Source organism: Chiloscyllium punctatum, chromosome 24 (assembly GCF_047496795.1).
Source record: "Chiloscyllium punctatum isolate Juve2018m chromosome 24, sChiPun1.3, whole genome shotgun sequence".
NCBI lineage: Eukaryota > Metazoa > Chordata > Chondrichthyes > Orectolobiformes > Hemiscylliidae > Chiloscyllium > Chiloscyllium punctatum.
In genome coordinates, this window is record NC_092762.1 from 41,031,397 (window position 1) to 41,054,691 (window position 23,295).

The 23,295-nt window shown below is 51.5% G+C and overlaps 1 protein-coding gene across 1 annotated transcript in view; it reads left to right on the top strand.

Annotated features, from left to right (window-relative positions):
- Window positions 1-987: 987 nt before the first annotated feature.
- Window positions 988-23,295, top strand: part of LOC140494477 (lipoprotein lipase-like) — a 31,819-nt gene continuing 9,511 nt past the window's right edge. Inside the window, exons 1-7 of the mRNA XM_072593694.1 lie at window positions 988-1,009; window positions 4,512-4,699; window positions 7,765-7,944; window positions 8,039-8,150; window positions 8,878-9,111; window positions 12,131-12,373; window positions 20,094-20,214. Of these exons, the coding sequence (XP_072449795.1) occupies window positions 1,003-1,009; window positions 4,512-4,699; window positions 7,765-7,944; window positions 8,039-8,150; window positions 8,878-9,111; window positions 12,131-12,373; window positions 20,094-20,214 (1,085 nt within the window). The 5' untranslated portion in view covers window positions 988-1,002. The remainder of the gene's footprint in view (window positions 1,010-4,511; window positions 4,700-7,764; window positions 7,945-8,038; window positions 8,151-8,877; window positions 9,112-12,130; window positions 12,374-20,093; window positions 20,215-23,295) is intronic.

Consider the following 23,295-nt stretch of genomic DNA (forward strand, 5'->3'; position numbering starts at 1 on the left):
CTTGTCCTTCTAGGTGGAAGTGGTCGTGGGTTTGGAAGGTGTTGTCTAAGGATCATTGGTGAATTTCTGCAGTGTGTCTTGTATGTAGTACTGAGTGTGAGTGGTGCAGGGAGTGGATGGTTGTGGGTGTGATGCCAGTCAAAGAGGCTGCTTTGTCCTGGATGGTGTCAAGCTTCTTGAGTGCTATTGGAGCTGCCCCCATCCAGGCAAGTGGGGAGTATTCCCTCACACCCCTGACTTGAGCCTTGGAGATGGTGGACAGGCTTCAGGGAGTCAGGGAATGAGTTACCCACCACAGTATCCCTAATATCTGATCCACTCTTGTAGCCATCTTTTATTTGACTAGTCCAATTGTGTTTCTGATCTATGGTCAGCCCCAGGATAATGACAGTGGGGGATTCAGTGATGGTAACACCATTGAACGTCACGGGGCATTGCTTTGATTGGCGCTGGTCACAGCCTGGCACAGGATTGGTGCGAATGTTACTAGCCACTTGCCAGCCAGATATTATCCAGAACTTGCTGCTTTTGGACATGGTCTGCTTCAGCACCTGGAGAATTGCAGATGCTGCTGAACGTTGTGCAAACGTAACGCCGGCTGTTTGAGAGACCGGATCAGCTGGATTGGTCAGATTCAAAGTGGCTGCATTGGCATCAACTTGACACCAATTATTGTGCTGGATGAAATCCCAGCACCTGCTCCCCCACTGCTATGTCAGCGCCCTTGATCACTGTGCAATCCATCTCGGGCTGTCCGAGAGGGGTGTGTGTGCACGCCTCGGACACCATTTTGATTGCCAAATGGTGTCCATTGTGTTGAACGTCTCGGTGCTATGGCTTTGAATGTGGCACTCCTGAACTGGCAGCAACAGTAACACCAGCCTCGCTACAGCAGCTGTGTCTGCCCGACAATTCCTCAAGTATTCCTCTCCGTGGAAAACAGGACAAATGCTTCAGCCAGGTTTCAGTTCATTTGGCCCACTGGGAATCATCAGTAAAACAATGGAAGGTACCATTGACGGTTAACGCGCCGGTAACTGACCAGGGATCACTCTCAGCTCTACCAGGGCCACTCGGCACCTGATTTCATTGTAGCCCTGGTCTAAAACCTGGATAAAAGAGCTAAGCTCGAAGGCAAGTGAGAGTGGGGCATCTCCTGCACCAGCACGGGGTTGGCAGAGCGTGGCTTAAAGGAGCCCCAATCAAACTGGAATCAACGGGTATCATGGGGCAAACCCCCCCCCCCCCTGCTGGTTGGAGTTATACCCAGTACGTAGGGCAATGGTCATGGCTGCTGGAGGTCAGTCACTTCAGCTCCAGGTCATTACAGTCGGAGTTCCTGAGAATAATCTCCTAGACCCCAACCATCTTCAGCGATGGCCTCGACTCTGTCATGAGATTAGAAGTGGGGATGTTCGCTGATGATTGCACAGTGCCCCACGTGCATCCACGGACTTTGAGCTTGTCCATTGTTATGAGCCCACTAAATGTAGGAGCAGAATTAGGCCGTTCGGCCCATCGCTCCACCATTTGATCATATTTCTCAAACCCTTTCTCTTTTCTTCTCCCCGAACCCCATGATTCCCTTGCCAATCAAGAACCATCGGTCTCTGTCCAATACAGTCTGTCCAGGCCTCTCATTGTCCTGTAAGTTTCGATCAAATGTCCCCCCCCCTCATCCCTCTAAACTCCATTGAGTTCAGACCCAGAGTCCTCAATCCCCACTTCTTATATGAGTAGCCCTTCATCCCAGGGATTATTCTTGTTACCCTCCTATGGACCCCCTCCAAGGCCAACATGTCCTTCCTTTAGATAAATGGCCCAAAACTGCTCACAATTTTCCAAATGTGGTCTGGCCAGAGCCTTATACAGCCTCAGCAGTGAATCTCTGCTCTTGTATTCCAGCTCGCTTGAAATAAATAGAGTCATAGAGATGTACAGCATGGAAACAGACCCTTCGGTCCAACCCATCCATGCCGACCAGATATCCCAACCCAATCTAGTCCCACCTGCCAGCACCCGGCCCATATCCCTCCAAACCCTTCCTATTCATATACCCATAGAGTCATAGGAAATAGACCCTATGGTCCAACTCGTCCATGCCGACCAGATGTCCTGAACTGATCTAGTCCCACCTGCCAGCACCCGGCCCAAAACCCTCTAACCCCTTCCTATTCATAAACCCATCCAAATGCCTCTTTAATGTTGCAATTGTACCAGCCTCCACCCCTTCCTCTGGCAGCTCATTCCATACACGTACCACCCTCTGTGTGAAAACGTTGCCCCTTAGGTCTCTTTTATATCTTTCCCCTCTCACCCTAAACCTATGCCCTCCAGTTCTGGACTCCCTGATCCCAGGGAAAAAAAACTTTGTCTATTTATCTTTTCCGTGCCCCCCACACTTTTATAAACCTCTATAAGGTCACCCCTCAGCCTCCGACGCTCCAGGGAAAACAGCCCCAGCCTGTTCAGCCTCTCCCTGTAGCTCAGATCCTCCAACCCTGGCAACATCCTTGTAAATCTTTTCTGAACCCTTTCAAGTTTCACAACATCTTTCCGATAGGAAGGAGACCAGAATTGCACGCAATATTCCAACAGCGGCCTAACCAATGTCGTGTACAGCCGCAACATGACCTCCCAACTCCTGTACTCAATACTCTGACCAATAAAGGAAAGCATACCAAAAGCCTTCTTCACTATCCTATCTACCTGTGACTCCACTTTCAAGGAGCTATGAACCTGCACTCCAAGGTCTCTTTGTTCAGCAACACTCCCCAGGACCTTACCAATAAGTTGCTGACAATGTATTTGCCTCCCTAACTACAAACTGGACCTACCTGGGAAACTGATGAAAATCCTGAACTGCATCTCCCAAGTCCCTTGGTACTTCAGATTTCCAAAGCCTTTACCCATTTAGAAAGTAGTCCAAGCCTCCCTTCTTCCTGCCAAAGTGCAGAACCTCCCATTTTCCCCAAATTGTATTCCATCTGTCCTTCATTTGCCCACTCTCCTCGCCTGTCCAAGTTCTCCTGCAGCCTCCCTGCTTTCCCAACACTACCTGGCTGTTCTCCTATCTTTGTGTCATCTGCAAACATAGCAGCAATGCCCTCGGTTCCTTCATCCAGATCGTTAATGTATAACATGAATAATTGTGGTCCCAACGTTGACTTCTGTGGAACTCCACTAGTCACTGTCTGCCATCCTGAAAGAGACCCCCTTATCCTCACTCTCTGCCTTCTGCCAGTCAGCCAATCCTCTATCCATGCCAGGACCTTGTCCCTAACCCCTTTATTGAGCAACCTCCTGTGTAGTACCTTGTCAAAGGCCTTCTGGAAATCCAAATAGATCACGGCTTTGTTTAACCTGCTCCAAGAATTCTAGTGGATTTGTCGGATATGGCCTCCCATCGCTGAAGCCTAGTTGACTGCCATATTTTACCAAACACTTCCAAGTACTTCCAACCTCATCCTTAATGATGGATTCTAACATCTTACCAATGACTGAAGTCAGAGTGAACCAGTGTCTTCTGCCTCCCTCCCTTCTTAAACAAGGATGTTACATTAGCCATTTTCCAGCCCTCAGACCCTCCCTGACTCTAGTGATTCCTGAAAGATCATCACCAATGCCTGGACTATCTCCTGAAGAACCCCGAGGTGTAGTCCATCTGGTCTGGGTGATTTATCCACCTTCAGACCTTTCAGCTTCCCCAGCACCTCCTCCTTCGTGATGGTCACCACACTCACCTCTGCCCCCTGACTCTCCTGAAACTCTGACCAGCTGCTGATGGCTTCCATCATGTAGACTTTACTCCTTTCCAACCTTCACTCTCGCATCTCTCTCCTACCTCTTCATGTATCTAACTCCTCCTGTTTCCCCGGTTAATATACTGAGGCTCATCATTGACCAGAAACTCCACTGAAATGGAAACATAATGCCATGGGGACTTGAGCAGGCGAGAGGCCGAATAGTCTTCAGCGAGCAGTTGATCTTCTGATTTCCTAAGAGCTCCTCCCTGCCTCTTTGACACGATCCAAAGGTGACTGAATGCTCTCCACGCTCCTGTATGGGTCGGTGTGTGAAGGGAACGGGAAAGGCCCGGTGTGGTGGGGTGGGGGGGGGTTGGACAGAGCATGTGTGTTGACTGTGGCATGAGCTGTTTAACAAGGTCTCTAAAATTTGTTTCTGATTAAACTCCATGCGATGATTGGGCAGGACAGAGAGGGATTGTGAGGTCGACTCCAAAAGGGACATTTTAAAGCAGGCGAACAGGGTTTTGTTGATTTTTTTTTTTCCGAGATGGAAATACTCGAGGATGTAACCAATGCGCTTTCTGACAGGGTCTCCAGCCTCTTGAAGAAACCATTGTTTTGTTGAGGGTCTAAGAGGGCTATCTCTCTGATGTTGAATCTTTTGCTCGGTGTGTTGTTCTGGTGAGTAGGCTGGGTCTCTCTCTGCTCCCTCACTGTGTCAGCTCACTTCGCAATAATTGTCTCCCGTGTCTGTGTCCCCAGAGAGCAGTGTCGGACGCCAGAGTAACTATATCGAAGATCTGAACTCCATTAAGACCAAGTTCTCTCTGCGGCGGGCGTGGAAATCGAACGAGGATTCGTGTTATATCATCCCAGGGCAGGAGAGCTCTCTGAGCAAGTGCAACTTCAACAGCACCAGCAAGACCATCCTAATTGTTCATGGCTGGAGTGTGAGTGACCTACATTGATTTGTCCTCAGCATCAGTTAACACACAGCATCACCCCAACTAGCACATGATCTAGAAGTGTTCTAAACTCCGAAACATTAAGCAACTGCGTGGTGGGTTACACAGAATAGGCTTGTTCTCTCTTGCAAGACCAGGGGGATAATCAGACTTTTGTCGATAAATATTTAAAGGATATGACAGTGAGAGAGAAAGAATATGATCTGAGTGAAGGAGAAAATCATTTCCTCCGGTAGGGCAGTTGACAACAATGTACTGCATTTACTTAGTGCCTTTTTTAAAATGAGCAATCGCAATGAAGTGCAAAACTGGGCCAGCCAATGAGCTACTAGGACAGGAGACGCCAAAATCTTGGTTTTGAGGAGACTGTCGAAGGGGAGTGAAGGGTTTCCGGCGGGAATTCCTGAGCTCAAGGGCCTGGGCAGTTGAAGGAACAGCTCCCATTGGTGGGGTGGAGTGAAACGGTTTGGTGAAATGCGGAGATCACCAAAGGCTTTTGGGGGTCAGAGGGGATTCCAGAGATAGGGAGAAGGGTGATCTGGCTTGGAGGGATACGGGGGGGGGGGATGAGGAATATAAAATCAAGGCAGTGCGACCCGAAAGGGATTGCTGAGCCTTCCATGTACGAAATCAGGAAGAGCTGTTTCACAGAAAGAAATCTGTAACTCCTTCCCCCAAAAGGTTTGAGACCAAATTGTAACATTTCAAACCGAGATTGACAGATCTTTTTTTGGGACGGTAAAGGGTTTTGGAACAAAGTGGGGTGGAGATTCAGCCAAAACTGGTGTGGGTCTATAGATTAGCTTTACATTCTGGAACATTCTCCAAAGTATTAAATTGTAACCATGACGTTGCTTATAGAGAAAAGGATATCCAGGGCTCAGTGGTTAGCGCTGCCGCCTCACAGCACCAGGGACCTGGGTTCAAGTCCAGCCTCAGGTGACTGTTTGTGTGGAGTTTGCACATTCTCCCCGTGTCTGGGTGGGTTTACTGTGAGAGCTCTAGTTTCCTCCCACAGTCCAAAGTTGTGCAGGTCAAGTGGATTGTCCATAGTGTTCAGGGATGTGTAGGTTAGGTGCATTAGTCAGGGGTAAATATAGGGTAGTGGGAATGGGTCTGGGTGGACTTAGAGTCATAGAGACAGCATGGAGACAGACTCTTCGGTCCAACCCGTCCATGAAGACCAGATATCCCAACCCAATCTAGTCCCACATCCCAGCATCCAGCCCATATCCCTCCAAACCCTTCCTATTCATATACCCATCCAAATGCCTCTTAAATGTTGCAATTGTACCAGCCTCCACCACTTCATCTGGCAGCTCATTCCATACACATACCACCCTCTGCGTGAAAAAGTTGCCCCTTAGGTATCTTTTATATCTTTCCCCTCTCACCCTAACCCTATGCCCTCTAGTTCTGGACTCCCCGACCCCAGGGAAAAGACCTTGTCTATTACCCTATCCATGCCCCTCATGATTTTGTAAACCTCTATAAGGTCACCCCTCAGCCTCCGACGCTCCAGGGAAAACATGCCCCAGCCTGTTCAGTCTCTCCCTGTAGCTCAAACCCTCCAACCCTGAAAACATCCTTGTCAATCTTTTCTGAACCCTTTCACGTTTCACAACATCTTTCTGTTGGGCCGAAGGGCCTGTTTGCACACCTGTGGCAATTCTATTCTATAAAAAGGTTCTGGACGTGATATGCCCTCACAAGGACCAGAATGGACAGCAATTATTTAACTCGTTTCTCTAACCTCCTGCAATCACCAACAGAGAGAGTTCGACATGAAGCTTAAGGTTAGCAAAGTTACAGCACCGGGGGATTCAGGGAGAGCTTGCCAATTGGATACAAATTAATTTGTTGGTAAGAGACAGAGGGTGGTGATGGAGAGTTGTTTTTCGGACTGGAGGCCTGTAACCAGCAATCGGTGCTGGGCCCACTTCGATGTAAATGATTTGGATAAGCATTGTCAGTAAGTTTATGGGTGACGCTAAAATTAGTGATGTCTTGGACAGTTTATCTGAGATTACAAAGAGATCTTGGTCAATTGGGTCAATGGGCTGAGGAATGGTAGATAAAGTCTCATTTGGATAAATGCGAGGTGTTGCATTTTGGTAAAACAGACTGGGGCAGAAGTTGTATAGTAGCACCCTGGGTAGTGTTGTAGAACAGCAAGACCTAGGGGTTCCGATACATAATTCTTTGAAATTTGTGTCAGAGATTGGGGCGGTGTTTAGCACACTTGCCTTCATTGCTCAGACCGTTTGAGTATTGGAGTTGGAAAATCATGTTGAGGTTGTATCAGAGATTGGTGAGGCCTCATCTGGAGCTCTGTGTACAATGTTGGTCACCCTGCTATATGAAGGCTATTATTCAACTGGGGAGGATTAAGAAAAGATTTATCAGGATGATGCTGGGAACGGAGGGCTTGAGTTATGAAAATAAATTGGGACTTCCCTCACTTGAATGTAGGAGGTTCAGGAGTGACCTGATAGAAGTTGATAAAATCATGAAGGACATAGATAAGGTGAATAGCAAAGGGTCCTTTCCCTAGGGTGGGGGAGTTCAAAGCTAGGGAGCATATTTTTAAGGTGGGAGGAGAAAGTTTTAAAAAGGACGCCTCTTTTACACAGTGAGGTTCTTGTGTGGAGTGAACAGCCAGAGGAAATGGTGGATGCAGATACAGTTACAACATTTAAAAGACATTTGGATAAGTTCATAAATAAGAGAGGTTTAGAGGGATATGGGGCCAAACGCAAGCAAGGGGGTCTAGTTTAGTTTTTGGGAACATGGTGGATATGGACTAGTTGTACAGAAGAGTCTGAATCCATGCTGTTTGAGTCGCTCAAAGGAAAAAGTTAAAGGTTGTAGGGAGGAGAGGGAAGAGTGAGCATAAGAAGGCCTGTGGAAGCAAACGTTAAGGAGTTTTGTCTGCTCACAAAGTTCCAATAGCCCAGGATGCCAGAGGCTGTGCCCTCTCTAATTTACTGAATCTGCTGAGGAGCTTACTGCGGGACAGAGGGACTGACTTTCTGTTTGTCTGCTTTCAGGTGAGTGGATTGTTTGAGAGCTGGATTGAAAAATTAGTTACCGCTCTGTACCAGCGAGAGCCTGACGCCAATGTCCTTGTTGTGGATTGGCTCAATCGTGCCCACCAGCACTACCCAATAGCAGCCCAGAATACTATGCTGGTTGGTCAAGACATCAGCAAGCTGATTGATTGGCTGGAGGTGAGGAGCTGTTTCCAGAGGCACAGTTATTTCAATTCTTTACCAACTTTACTCCTTTAAATCTAATGGCGTCAGGTCTCATTCTTTCCCACAGAACGTAAAACAGATTCCTCTCGACAAGGTGCACCTGATTGGATACAGCCTTGGGGCTCATGCGGCTGGCTTTGCAGGGAGTCACACGGCCAATAAGATTGGCCGGATTACAGGTAGTGCAGTGAAAATATTTCTGATTGGCTCATTCCGTCCTTGACAGAATGCTGGTTGATGGTGTGTGTGTGTTAGTATACAAAACGGTGCCCTCCACAGTTCACCAGCTTCACAGCACCATTAGTGATGGATGCAAGATAGAGACGCACACCAGCCCAGGGATCAAGCAGTCTAACCCCTCTACCCACACCAAACAGGCCTGTCTCTCCCTGCGCCCAGACAAGGCTAACTCCCACCCCACTCACCAGAGCAGACTAATGCCATCCTCCTCCCCAACAGACCTAACCATCTAACCTCTGTTTCCCAACCCAAACCAACAAAACCTCCACCCCAAGGACAGGCCTAACCGCTAGGCCGACCACAAGCCCAATTTCCACCGCAAGGATAGGCCTAACCTCCACCCCAAGAATAGGCCTAAACTCTATGCCTACACAGGCCTAACCTCCACCCAAGGACAGGCCTAAACCCTGGGCCTACAACAGGCCTAACCTCCAACACCCATTTGATGAAGTGTGCCTGCCCACCTGCCCCACTGTTCCTGCCCTTAACCCAGGTAGAGGTTGGGCATGGTGATGGTGATGACAGTGATCATCACAGTCACAGTACTAAAGTCTCACACAGGGGCTGGGCTGAGAAAGGATTTAGGAAGTTGGGTGACTTGATTTTCCTGTTGTTGGAGATACAGCATTTACCTCAAACCTGGCTCTGATGTTGCCACCCCTTTAGGACTGGATCCGGCTGGCCCAGTATTTGAAGGAGCCCACGCTCATGGACGGCTTTCTCCCGATGATGCCACTTTTGTCGACGTTCTCCACACCTTCACTCGGGAATCTCTGGGAATCAGCATTGGGATCCGGCAACCGATTGGACACGTTGACATCTATCCGAACGGAGGGAGTTTCCAGCCTGGTTGTGACTTGCAGAAGGCCGTGAACAACATTGTCACGTTTGGCATCTTTGGTAAGAGGGCTGAGGGGCTACACTGGCAGCTGAGTGGGTTCCATTGTGGGACACAGCTTTAGACCCAGCCTTGGAGAGAGCCACTGGACTGGGCCCAGGATGAGGGCCTTCTGTGCAGAGACTGGAGAAATTGGGAGCTGGTCTCAGCAGCAGCAGGGTGTACTAGCTGCAAGATGCACCACAGAATCTCACCAAAGATCCTCAGACAGCACCTTCCAAACCCATGACCACTTCCATCTAGAAGGACAAAGGCAGCAGATACATGGGAACACCATCCCCTTCAAGTTGCCCTCCGAGCCACTCAGCATCCTGACTCGGACATAGATCGCTGTTCTTTCAGTGTCACCAGGTCAGAATCCTGGAATGCCCTCCCTCAGGGCATTGTGGTTCGACTCACAGCAGGTGGACTGCAGCGGTTCAAGAAGGCAGCTCACCCCCACCTTCTCAAGGGGCAACTAGGGACGGGCAATCAATGCTGGGCCCAGCCAGAGATGCCTGCTATGTGGAAAAAAAAACAGGAAAATAAACCAGGGTGGATAGTTGGAGGAGACCAGGTGAAGATAGATAGGTAACAAAAAAATGGACAGTTAGACAAAGTTAAAAATAGTACAACAGGTGTATTTGGAAGCACTAGCTTTTGGAGCTTGGTTCATGTCACTCTACAGGTAACCCTACTACACTATACGCACACTCGCACACTCTCTCTCGCATACGCGTGCACACACACCCGTATGGGGTGAATTTGCATTTGCAGATTTGTATTTGAAGATACACTCTATTTTGTTCAAAAAGCGCACAATCTGTCGGCAGTCAGTCAGTCCATGTGACATTTTATCAAGGCCTACTCTGGAAATAGAACCAGCCTGACTCCAGGTTGGGATAGAGACAGACTCTAACCTCACACCGTTAATGGATTGTCTGAGCTGAGATGTCACCTTTTTTTAAAAAAAAAACAAACCTCAAGTTATCTCAGGAATATGCTCTGAAAGAAGTTCTGGGATTTACATATTAACAAATCACTATCTGCTTCCCCACTCTAAGTGATTAAAGACTTAACAGCAATCTAAGTTTGTTCAATATCTCACATCAGTGTATGACAATTTTTTGATCCTTTACTATAACTTCTGTGTCTTATGATCCTGCCCCACTAACCACCTGATGAGGGAGCTTTTCCCGATAACTCGGCCGGTGAGTCCAGGCAACATTCTTGTAAATTCCTTCTGTACTCTTTTCAGTTTAATAACATCCTTCGTATAGCGAGGTGACCAAAATTGAACACGATACTCCAAGGTGGCCTGATCAACGTCCTGTATGACTGCAACACAACCTCCCAACTTCTATACTCCCAGCCCTGATTGATGAAGGCCAATGTGCCAAAAGCCGCCTTCACTGTCTTGTCTACCTGTGACTCCACGTTCAGAGAACAGTCCACCTGAACCCCAGGGTCCCTCTGTTCTACTGTACTCCTTAAGGCTCTACCATTCACCATGGAACTCCTAACTTGATTTGACTTGCCAAAATGCAAGACCTCACACTTATCCATATTAAACTCCATTTGCCATTTCTCGGCCCACTTCCCCAACTAATCAAGGTCCTGCTGCAATTTCTGATAACCTTCCTCATTGTCCACAATACTGCCTATTTTAGTGTCATCTGCAAACTTACTGATCATGCCTTGTGCATTCTTGTACAAATCATTGCTATAGATAACAAACAGTAATGGACCCAGCACCGACCCTGAGGCTCTCCACGAGTCACAGGACTCCAGTCCAATAAGCATCCTTCCACTGTTACCCTCTGCTTCCTACCATCAAACCAATCGTGTATCTGATTTGACAGCTCCCCCTGGATTCTGTGGGATCAAACCTTCCAGAGCGGACTACCATGTGGAAACTTAACAAAGGCCTTACTGAAATCCATATAGAATATGTCCACCACCCTGCCCTCATCAACCTTCCTGGTCACTTCGTCAAAGATCTCTAACAAATTTGTGAGGCATGATCTCCCATGCACAAAGTCATGCTGACTATTCCTAATCAAACCCTGTCTTTTCAAATGTTCAAAACTAGAGTTGTCTCTCGCTTTTTTGGGAGCGAAGAAGGATGAGAGGTGACTTCATCGAGCTGTACAAGATGGTGAGAGACATAGATAGAGTGAATAGCCAGAGACATTTTCCCAGGGTGGAAATGTCTATCACGAGGGGGCATCATTTTAAGGTGATTGGCGGAAGGTTTATAGAATAGAATCACCACAGTGTGAAAAGCAGGGCCCTTCAGCCCAACAAGCCCACACTGACCCTCTGAAGAATAACCCACCCAGACCCATTCCTCCTGACTAATACATCTAACCTACACATCTCTGAACACTATGGACAATTTAACATGGCTCATTCACCTAAACTGCACACCTTTGGAGTGTGGGAGGAAACCAGAGCACCCGGAGGAAGCCCGCACAGACACGGGGAGAATGTGCAAACTCCACGCAGTCAGTCATCTGAGGTGGAATCGAAACTGGATCCCTGGCACTGTAAGGCAGCAGTGCTAACCACTGAGCCACCGTGCTATCCTGTTTAGTGGAGAGTCAGAGGTAGGTTCTTTACACAGAGTGTGGTGGGTGCGTGGAATGCACTGCCTATGGTGGTAGTAGAGACAGAGACAGTAGGGACACATAAGCAACTCTTGGATAGGCAAATGGATGATAATAGAATGAAGGCTATGTCGGTTAGTCTAATCTTAGATTAGGATAAAAGGTCAGCACAACATCGAGGGCCGAAGGGCCTGTACTGTTCTATGTTTATGTTATTCACTGGTGGGGGATCGGGGAGGTTTAGGTAATCTGATCACAGTAACCAGGGTGAGGGGGAGGTGGGGAGGGAATGTCACTGTCCTTGTATTGGGAGTAGGGGAGTTGCTGATGGGACAGAGCCTGAAATGCCAACTCTCTCAGACTGGCAGGTGTAACCTCAAGCCCAGCTCCATGTTAGTGAGATGTACTAAGCCAGTCTCTTGTCTCTTTCCAGCGTTTTCGGAAGCTGTAAAGTGTGAACATCAGCGGTCAATCCACCTATTCATCGATTCCCTGCTGTACAAGGAACAGCCCTGCCAAGCCTATCGCTGTAACAATCACAAATCCTTCAAGAAAGGCATGTGCCTGAACTGTCGCAAGAATCGCTGCAACACACTGGGCTACAATGTCAAGCGGGTCTCCAGTAAGAGGAGCACCAAGATGTTCTTGAAGACCCGGGCAAACATGCCTTTCCGAGGTAGGCCGTGGCTGGTGCCTGTCTGGATTTGGGGAATGGGGGTGGTAGGCTGTGGCTGGTGCCTGTCTGGATTTGGGGAATGGGGATGGTAGGCCGTGGCTGGTGCCTGTCTGGATTTGGGGAATGTGGGGGGTAGGCCGTGGCTGGTGCCTGTCTGGATTTGGGGAATGGGGGTGGTAGGCTATGGCTGGTGCCTGTCTGGATTTGGGGAATGGGGATGGTAGGCCGTGGCTGGTGCCTGTCTGGATTTGGGGAATGTGGGGGGTAGGCCGTGGCTAGTGCCTGTCTGGATTTGGGGAATGGGGGTGGTAGGCTGTGGCTGGTACCTGTCTGGATTTGGGCAATGGGGGTGGTAGGCCGTGGCTGGTGCCTGTCTGGATTTGGGGAATGGGGGTGGTAGGCCGTGGCTGGTGCCTGTCTGGATTTGGGGAATGTGGAGGGTAGGCCGTGGCTGGTGCCTGTCTGGATTTGGGAATGGGGGTGGTAGGCCGCGGCTGGTGCCTGTCTGGATTTGGGGAATGGGGGTGGTAGGCCGCGGCTGGTGCCTGTCTGGATTTGGGCAATGGGGGTGGTAGGCCGTGGCTGGTACCTGTCTGGATTTGGGCAATGGGGGTGGTAGGCTGTGGCTGGTGCCTGTCTGGATTTGGGGAATGGGGGTGGTAGGCCGCAGCTGGTGCCTGTCTGGATTTGGGCAATGGGGGTGGTAGGCCGTGGCTGGTACCTGTCTGGATTTGGGCAATGGGGGTGGTAGGCTGTGGCTGGTGCCTGTCTGGATTTGGGGAATGTGGAGGGTAGGCCGCGGCTGGTGCCTGTCTGGATTTGGGGAATGGGGGTGGTAGGCTGCGGCTGGTGCCTGTCTGGATTTGGGCAATGGGGGTGGTAGGCCGTGGCTGGTGCCTGTCTGGATTTGGGAATGGGGATGGTAGGCCGTGGCTGGTGCCTGTCTGGGTTTGGGGAATGTGGGGGGTAGGCCGTGGCTGGTGCCTGTCTGGATTTGGGGAATGGGGATGGTAGGCCGTGGCTGGTGCCTGTCTGGATTAGGGGAATGTGGGGGGTAGGCCGTGGCTGGTGCCTGTCTGGGTTTGGGGAATGTGGGGGGTAGGCCGTGGCTGGTGCCTGTCTGGATTTGGGGAATGGGGATGGTAGGCCTTAGCTGGTGCCTGTCTGGATTTGGGGAATGGGGGGGGGGTTGGCCGCGGCTGGTGCCTGTCTGGGTTTGGGGAATGTGGGGGGTAGGCCGTGGCTGGTGCCTGTCTGGATTTGGGGAAGGGGGATGGTAGGCCTTGGCTGGTGCCTGTCTGGATTTGGGGAATGTGGGGGGTAGGCCGTGGCTGGTGCCTGTCTGGATTTGGGGAATGGGGGTTTTAGGCCGCGGCTGGTGCCTGCCTGGATTTGGGGAATGTGGAGGGTAGGCCGCGGCTGGTGCCTGTCTGGATTTGGGCAATGGGGGTAGTAGGCCGTGGCTGGTACCTGTCTGGATTTGGGCAATGGGGGTGGTAGGCTGTGGCTGGTGCCTGTCTGGATTTGGGGAATGGGGGTGGTAGGCCGCGGCTGGTGCCTGTCTGGATTGGGCAATGGGGGTGGTAGGCCGTGGCTGGTACCTGTCTGGATTTGGGCAATGGGGGTGGTAGGCTGTGGCTGGTGCCTGTCTGGATTTGGGGAATGTGGAGGGTAGGCCGCGGCTGGTGCCTGTCTGGATTTGGGGAATGGGGGTGGTAGGCTGCGGCTGGTGCCTGTCTGGATTTGGACAATGGGGGTGGTAGGCCGTGGCTGGTGCCTGTCTGGATTTGGGAATGGGGATGGTAGGCCGTGGCTGGTGCCTGTCTGGGTTTGGGGAATGTGGGGGGTAGGCCGTGGCTGGTGCCTGTCTGGATTTGGGGAATGTGGATGATAGGCCGTGGCTGGTGCCTGTCTGGATTTGGGGAATGTGGGGGGTAGGCCGTGGCTGGTGCCTGTCTGGATTTGGGGAATGTGGAGGGTAGGCCGTGGCTGGTGCCTGTCTGGATTTGGGAATGGGGGTGGTAGGCCGCGGCTGGTGCCTGTCTGGATTTGGGGAATGTGGGGGGGTAGGCCGCGGCTGGTGCCTGTCTGGGTTTGGGGAATGGGGATTGGTAGGCTGCGGCTGGTGCCTGTCTGGAATTGGGGAATGGGGATGGTAGGCCGTGGCTGGTACCTATCTGGATTTGGGCAATGGGGGTGGTAGGCCGTGGCTGGTGCCTGTCTGGATTTGGGGAATGTGGAGGGTAGGCCGCGGCTGGTGCCTGTCTGGATTTGGGGAATGGGGATGGTAGGCCGTGGCTGGTGCCTGTCTGGATTTGGGGAATGCGGGGGGGAAGGCCGTGGCTGGTGCCTGTCTGGGTTTGGGGAATGTGGGGGATAGGCCGTGGCTGGTGCCTGTCTGGATTTGGGGAATGGGGATGGTAGGCCTTGGCTGGTGCCTGTCTGGATTTGGGGAATGGGGGGGGGTTGGCCGCGGCTGGTGCCTGTCTGGGTTTGGGGAATGTGGGGGGTAGGCCGTGGCTGGTGCCTGTCTGGATTTGGGGAATGGGGGTTTTAGGCCGCGGCTGGTGCCTGTCTGGATTTGGGGAATGTGGGGGGTAGGCCGCAGCTGGTGCCTGTCTGGGTTTGGGGAATGGGGATTGGTAGGCCGCGGCTGGTGCCTGTCTGGATTTGGGGAATGTGGGTGGTAGGCCGTGGCTGGTGCCTGTCTGGATTTGGGAATGGGGGTGGTAGGCCGCGGCTGGTGCCTGTCTGGATTTGGGGAATGGGGGTGGTAGGCTGCGGCTGGTGCCTGTCTGGATTTGGGCAATGGGGGTGGTAGGCCGTGGCTGGTGCCTGTCTGGATTTGGGAATGGGGATGGTAGGCCGTGGCTGGTGCCTGTCTGGGTTTGGGGAATGTGGGGGGTAGGCCGTGGCTGGTGCCTGTCTGGATTTGGGGAATGGGGATGGTAGGCCGTGGCTGGTGCCTGTCTGGATTTGGGGAATGTGGGGGGTAGGCCGTGGCTGGTGCCTGTCTGGGTTTGGGGAATGTGGGGGGTAGGCCGTGGCTGGTGCCTGTCTGGATTTGGGGAATGGGGATGGTAGGCCTTGGCTGGTGCCTGTCTGGATTTGGGGAATGGGGGGGGGTTGGCCGCGGCTAGTGCCTGTCTGGGTTTGGGGAATGTGGGGGGTAGGCCGTGGCTGGTGCCTGTCTGGATTTGGGGAATGGGGATGGTAGGCCTTGGCTGGTGCCTGTCTGGATTTGGGGAATGTGGGGGGTAGGCCGTGGCTGGTGCCTGTCTGGATTTGGGGAATGGGGGTTTTAGGCCGCGGCTGGTGCCTGCCTGGATTTGGGGAATGTGGGGGGTAGGCCGCGGCTGGTGCCTGTCTGGGTTTGGGGAATGGGGATTGGTAGGCTGCGGCTGGTGCCTGTCTGGAATTGGGGAATGGGGATGGTAGGCCGTGGCTGGTGCCTGTCTGGATTTGGGGAATGAGGATGGTAGGCCGTGGCTGGTGCCTGTCTGGATTTGGGGAATGTGGTGGGTAGGCCGTGGCTGGTGCCTGTCTGGATTTGGGGAAGTGGGGGGTAGGCCTTGGCTGGTGCCTGTCTGGATTTGGGCAATGGGGGTGGTAGGCCGCGGCTGGTGCCTGTCTGGGTTTGGGGAATGTGGGGGGTAGGCCGTGTCTGGTGCCTGTCTGGATTTGGGGAATGGGGGTGGTAGGCCGTGGCTGGTGCCTGTCTGGATTTGGGGAATGGGGGTGGTAGGCCGTGGCTGGTGCCTGTCTGGATTTGGGGAATGGGGGAGTGGGGAGGTAGGCCATGGCTGGTGCCTATATTGATTTGGGGAATGGGGTGGGTAGGGGTTGGGGAGAGCACTGTCTGATTGAGGGATATCTGGTGTCCCCTATAAACATGCTCAAGGCTTTCACAGGCTGTAAGCTGATAAGATCTCAGCGTGGAAGCGGGCCATTCAGCCCATCATATCTGCTCTGCCTGTTCAATAAAATCCCAGCTGAATTTCCTCGACTCCTCCACTTTCCTGCCTTTTCCCCCATAGCCTGTGATTCCCTTTCCTGATTAAAAATCTGTCTGTCCCAGCCTTGAATATCCTCAAAGAGCCAGGCTCGACAGCTAGAAGGTTTAAAAAGATTCGCTCCCCTCTGAGAGGAGAAACTCCCCCATCTCTGTCATCAAAGAGTTCTGAGATGATTGCGTGTGGTCTTAAATTCTCCCGGAGGGAAACAATGTCTCCACGTGAGGAGCAGCAAGAGGAAACTCAAACCACAGGGGATAAATCCTAGAGTGGGGTCTGGGGAAGACAGGACTGATTTGGTGCGGGGAGGTGAGGGGGAATCACTAAACTTACCTCATGCAGCTCCGAACAGCGCCTCCCACCTCCGACCTGACAGAGAACGAAACAGAACTGTTTGGGCCTCTCCATTTCTCATCCTCCTCCAACTACACTCTCCCCCGCCCCCAAACCCACGGAGTTAAAATCAGTTTCCTTTCCCCAATGTGGATCATTAGTGTCTGTGCCTGGCACCTCTGCAGAGCAGGTTAACATTAGCATAGGCAGAAGCACACCAGGCAAGTAATGGCACCTTAACTGCCCATAATTGCCCCCTCCCTGTGCCAATGTTGGCTTCCTCCCACAGTCCAAAGACGTGCAGGTCGGGTGAAGTGGCCGTGCTAAATTGCCCACAGTGTTGAGGGATGTGTAGGTTAGGTGCATTAGTCAGGGATAAGTCTTGGATAGGATTGCAATATTACTCGCAGAGGGTTTGTGTGGACTTTGTTGGGCCCTGTTTCTACACTATAGGGATTCTCTGTAACAGATTGGTTAGAAAATGTCCATTGTAGTTACTGTCCCTTAATTTCTACACCAACATAATTTGTGTGTCCATAGTTTCTGCCAAATCCAATGTTACCCATAGGGGACCTGAATTGGAATCGGCCCACTCGTGTTTTTGGAGGGAAAATAGAATAAAACTATAAGTCAGTTTATTTACTGATTATTGTTTAGTCACTCAAAGGGGGAGGAGTTTGGGGTCCAGCGCACTTATAGTTGTGGGTGTGCCCACCTTTGCCAGCGTTTGGGGCATGATTCACCTTCTGGCAGGGCATTTAGAAGGAGATTTAATCAGTGCTGAATCTGATGAAAGTATTGAGCAGTGAACAGAGGGAAACGTGTGTTCTGTGAGCAGCTGGATAACCAGGGGAGGCCAATTTACAGTAACTGGCCAAGAAGATCAAATTGGAGTTGAGGAGAACCACTTGGTGAGCTGTTGTGGTCTGGTAATAACTTTCAAAAGGGAATTAGATTAATTCTTGGAAAGGCGGAGTTTGCAGAGAGGTGGGGAGAGTGCAGGGATTGGGGGCTGTATTGAGTGAAGAGTTCTGAGCCAGCACGGAAACAACAGGCTGAATGGCCTGTCCCTGCTCTGGATGATGGAAAAGCTGAGCCTCTGCCCGGTGCTGCTCCTTAATAAGAAACGGTGCAATTTCTTGCTTTTACAACGAGCTTCAATCATCAAAGCAGACCCAGGGAGTTAAACGTTCCAGGGAAACAATGAGGTGGATTCTGTCTCTCTGTTCCTGTCAGAGAGTTCAGATCCAGACATTCACTGAGTCCAGACAAATCCAACCCAATTCAGAGCATTGAGTGTCGAAGTTGGGAAATTAGGTTCCAGTCTTGCAGGAGGTTGGTCAGACCACACTTGGAGTATTGTGTTCAGTTTTGGCCACCCTGCTCAAGGAAGGATATTATTAAACTGGAAAGAGTGCAGAAGAAATTTATAAGGATGTTGCTGGGACTCAAGGGTCTGAGCTATAGAGAGAGGCTGGACAAACTAGGGCCTTCTTGTTTAGAGTGTAGGAGACTGAGGGGGGTCTTACAGAGGTGTATAAGATCAGATCATGAGAGGCACGGATAGGGTGACTGCACTCAGACTTTTTCCCAGGGTTGGGGAATCGAGAACTAGAGAGCATCAGTTTAAGGTTAGAGGGGAAAGGATAAAAGGGAACCTGAGGGGCTGGGTTTTGACCCAGAGGGTGGTACACATATGGAATGAGCTGCCAGTGGAAGTGGCTGAGACGGGTACATTAACAACATTTCAAAGACATTTGGACAAATACATGGATAGGAAAGGATTAGAAGGATATGGGCCCAGTGCAGGGGAATGGGGTTAGCATGGACAGACATTTTGGTCGGCATGGACCAGTTTGGGCCGAAGGGCCTGTCTTGGTGCTGTAGGACTCTATGGTTCTAATATGGTTAACTCTTAACTGCCCCCTGGAATGGCCTAGAGAACCACTTGTCAAGGGCAATTAGGGATGAGCAGTAAAATCTGCTCTTGCCAGTAGCACCCACATCTGACGAAAGGGAAAGCACAGTCTTTGGTTTTCTGCGGTACTCTGTGAATGGATGCAGGATTGAACTGTCCCCTGTATCATGTTGAATGTTTGTACTCTGAAGGGGACTGGCTTATCTCTCTCGGTCACTCTGTGTTCACTGACAATGGACTGAGGACTCGGCAGGCTGTGGAATGAGCCTTTGTCTCACTGTCGAGGTCAGCAAGGGGGTGATTGGGTAATTGGGTTGTGAGAGACCATTGAAACCGCCCTGTGCTTCAAGGCTCCTCACAGAAGGAGGACAATCCTATTGTAACATCCCTTCCCAAGAGTCTGCCATTTAAGATCAAGAGAAAGAGGAATGTTTCTTCCTGGGAGAAGTGATCACTGAGGGCTCACAGTAGTGGAACTGGGTCTTTGAGTTTACTTGAGGCTGAGTTTGACAGTTTCTGGCATGATGATAGAGTCGAAGGTGATAGGGCTGTAGGCAGGAAAGTGGCGTTAAAATCCCAGTCACCAGCCTTGATCTTGCTGAAGAGTGGAGTTTAGATTTGACGGGCCAAATGGCCTATCCTCTGCTTCTATTTCTCTTTACATCATGGCCTATTAAGTCATTAATGAGCCTGTTACAGAGCAGTGGCAAACAGTGGGAATGTGTGAGAAGACCACAGTACGGCAGGCTATCGACCCAGGGCAATGGCCACACAGACAGGAGCTTCGGTTCTGTGTCTGTGAGACCCTCCCTCCTCATGCCCCTCCGTCCTTGTGACCCTCCCCCGGGACCCCTCCTTCCTCATGCCCCTCGCTCCTCCTATCCCTCCCCCTAGTGTCCCTCCCTCTGGTGTCCCTCCCTCTGATGCCCCTCCTTCCTCATGCCCCTCCTTCCTCATGTTCCTCCCCCCTCGTGCCCCTCCCGCCTCGTGCCCCTCCTCCTGGTGTCCCTCCCTCCTTGATGCCCCTCCCTCCTCATGCCCCTCCTTCCTCGTGCCCCTCCTTCCTCGTGCCCCTCCTTCCTCGTGCCCCTCCCCCCTCGTGCCCCTCCTTCCTCGTGCCCCTCCCCCCTCGTGCCCCTCCTCCTGGTGTCCCTCCCCCGGTGTCCCTCCTTCCCTCATGCCCCTCCTTCCTCATGCCCCTCCTTCCTCATGCCCCTCCCCCCGGGGCCCCTCCCCCCTCGTGCCTCTCCCCCCTCGTGCCCCTCCCCCATGCCCCTCCCCCCTCGTGCCCCTCCTCCTGGTGTCCCTCCCTCCTTGATGCCCCTCCCTCCTCATGCCCCTCTCACTCTCCGCCCTCCCCAATGCAGTCCTCACCTTTGTGTCCCTGGAGAGCACATTCGTCACTCTCAACTGCAATCTCCAGCCATTAACCCTTTTCTCTTCCTTGTCCCCACAGTGTATCATTACCAGCTGAAGATCCACTTCTCCAGTAAGGTCAATGACTTTGACATTGACCCCACCCTCTCTGTGTCTCTTCACGGGACTAAGAATGACGTGAAGGATCTTCCCATTGAGATGTAAGTACAGTTCCACCCCGAGCTCGGACAGCGTTTGGAATTATCGTCACTTTGTACTGACACCTTTAACGCTGATTTGGAGATGCCGGCGTTGGACTGGGGCGTACAAAGTTAAAAATTGGCCTATAACCCGCTGTGATTTTTCACCTTTAAACCTGGCCATCATTTGGCCAAAGGATAGATCCACCCCATCAATCCTCCACTGTTCCCTTTGCCCACTCCCCAATTTCCCTTGCTGTTATGTCATGACCATGCCATGGTACTGGTGCCTACCTCTCGTCATTCCATTTGCTGGGGTTTCCTTCACCTCTCACCCCCCCCCACTTCACACCCATCAATGATCCAGAACCTCTCTGTCTGAGTGTACTCTTTGCAGTTAATGTAGTCTGTGAGTGACCCAACCCAGTGTGTTCACTCGCACTGACAGAGCTGACCCACATGATGTTCAAGACTCCAAGGCCAAGGTGCGGAACAGCCTCGTGGGTAAGAAACTGTTACTGCTTCCTTGCACTGACACCCAGCTGCAGGGAACAGCAGGGAATTAGTGTCAGTGGGAGCAGTGTTGTAGACCAAAACGTCGAGATTCCAGCTTCCATCGTCGTCGATGGTCTCACCGTGGAGGTTTGACGTTCCGAGCTGGAGCCCTTCATCAGGAATTCCCGAAACATTGATTGCCCTGCTCCTCGGATGCTGCCTGGCCCCTCTGATCTCCAGCATTGGCAGACTGCACTGTCTCTCACAGACTTTGGACGAATAATTATCAGAAAGCTGTCAAAGTCAACATCAGCATTTCCGAGGCCACAGGGACCACGCCGAGGTCGGGAGGTGGGGAATGTGGACTGACAGCAAATCAATGGAAAATAGGAAAGTCTGGGTCACCAGGCGGCTGCTCACAGCTGTCCTTCAGAGTAGCAAGGCACAGACCACTAACGCATGTCAAGAAACGGTTCCACCTCTACTGTCCTAGCCAAATATCAGACATCTCCTGCAAGGAAGTGTCACCTATCCAGGTAGACAGGCTTAAGCAACAGGGAGGACTGCAGATGCTGGAAACCAGAGTCTAGATCAGAGTGGGGCTGGAAAAGCACAGCAGGTCAGGCAGCATCCGAGGAGCAGGAAAATCGACGTTTCGGGCAAAGGCCCTTCATCAGGAATAGAGGCAGAGTGGAGAGATAAATGGGGGGGTGGGGGGGGGGAGGTGGGTGGGTGGGGTGGGGGTGGGGAGAAGGTAGCAAAGAATACAATAGGTGGATGGGGGTGGGGATGGAGGCGATAGGTCAGAGAGGGAGGGTGGAGTGGATAGTTGGGAAGGGAGATTGGCAGGTAGGACAGGTCATGAGGACAGTGCTGAGCTGGGAAGGCTGGAACTGGGGTAGTGGGGAAACTGGTGAAGTCCATATTGAATGCCCTGAGGTTGAAGTGTTCCGAGGCGAAAGATGAGGTGTAGAGAGATAAGGCCTGTCTATGAGGTGGACAGGCGTGCTTGTCCTTGTGTCATTGGCTGGGTCATGTGAGCCAAATGGGTGATGGTCAAATTCCCCCCAAGACTTGCTCCATGGGGAGCTCTGTACCAGGATGACACCAACTCGTCACTGATACAGGGACGTGTGAGAGCTCAGGTTGGTCTGGATCAGATCCTCACTGCTGCCTCAAGGTCCAACAGGACAAGGAGACATCAGGGCATAAGGAATGAGCAGGTGGGAGAAGTGGGAATGAGAGAGCTGGTTGGAAGGGGGACAAACAGCACTCAGACTGAGGCTGCCAGGTGTCACTCTCACAACTCAGGATCGATTGCCACAGCACGTGCTGTCCAATCAGAATGAACACGGAGCCAGGCCAGGCACAGACCAGTATCTCCGTGGGCAGAGAGGCTTGGCACAGACATTGACCTGAAACCAACTGGTCCATCCAGTGTTTACACTCCCACGCCAACCTACTCCCAACCCCGTTTTATCCCATCCAATCACTCTATCCTTCACTTCCTCTCTCGTCCTGTTTATCCAATCTGCCCTTAATTGCATCCATGTTCTTCACCTGAATGTTCGATGTACTGAGTGGTTTGTTAACTGAATGAATTCGTCATTTGATACGTGCAACTTTGTCTTGTTTCGTCTTGGTGCAAATCCTGAGGTCAGCCCTTGGCAGGTACAATGTGAGTTGGCAATGCAAGGCTGGAGTTGCTGTGAATTGGCACAGAGACCATTCTGGGGAGTGAAGGGGCAATAGGGGTGGGCAGAGGTAAGCATGGCCACTGTGTTGGGTGGGCAAGGTGAGGAGGGGAGCTTTGATTCTTACAGCTGGGGTGCTAGGGCGCTGACGTGGACTGAACGCACAGTCTGTCTGCACCCATCCATGCCAGTCTGTGTGCCCGCAGCCCCTGCAAGCAGCCAGCCCCTCCCTCCACCTCCTGGCACCTGACCATCAGAGCCTGAGCTCCCAAGCCAGATGTGTGGAGTTGAGAGCATTCCTGATTCTCTTGCTCTGGACAAAAGTTCTGGTGTGAGAAGCAATCCAGTGAGAGAGAGTTCTGTTTCCAGTGCGTGTATGGGAACACACAGAAGGTTGGTGAGCTGCAGGTCCACGTAGGTTCATTGCAACGAGAGCATTGGGGCAAAAGCTAAGACCTGGCTCAAAGAAGAACAGGAATTGTACTGATAATTCCTGGGATACAAGGCATTCAGCAAATACTGGGAAGGACAGGAAGGAGCACAGGTTGCAGTACAGATGATGGTTGCTATATACAGGAGAGTAGAAATCTCCTGGATCTGTCAAGGATGGAGTCTATTTGGTTGGAATTAAAATACAGTGTAGGTACTGTAACATAGTCTATAGATGCCCAACTGTGGGGGAAGATGTAAGAATGAATTTGCAAGGAGCTGGGCTTCAGGGAGATACTGGAGAACTGGGACCACTTCAGTGACTCTCCAGTCACACTGGACCGATTGGCCGCCTCTGGTGATGCTGCAATTTCAACTGATCAAACTGACGTTGGGAGGTCAGATTATTAGTACAGATCCTTAGGTTATAAACCAGTAAAGTCACCAATTTATTACCACACTGCATTTGCAACAAACTGACTCC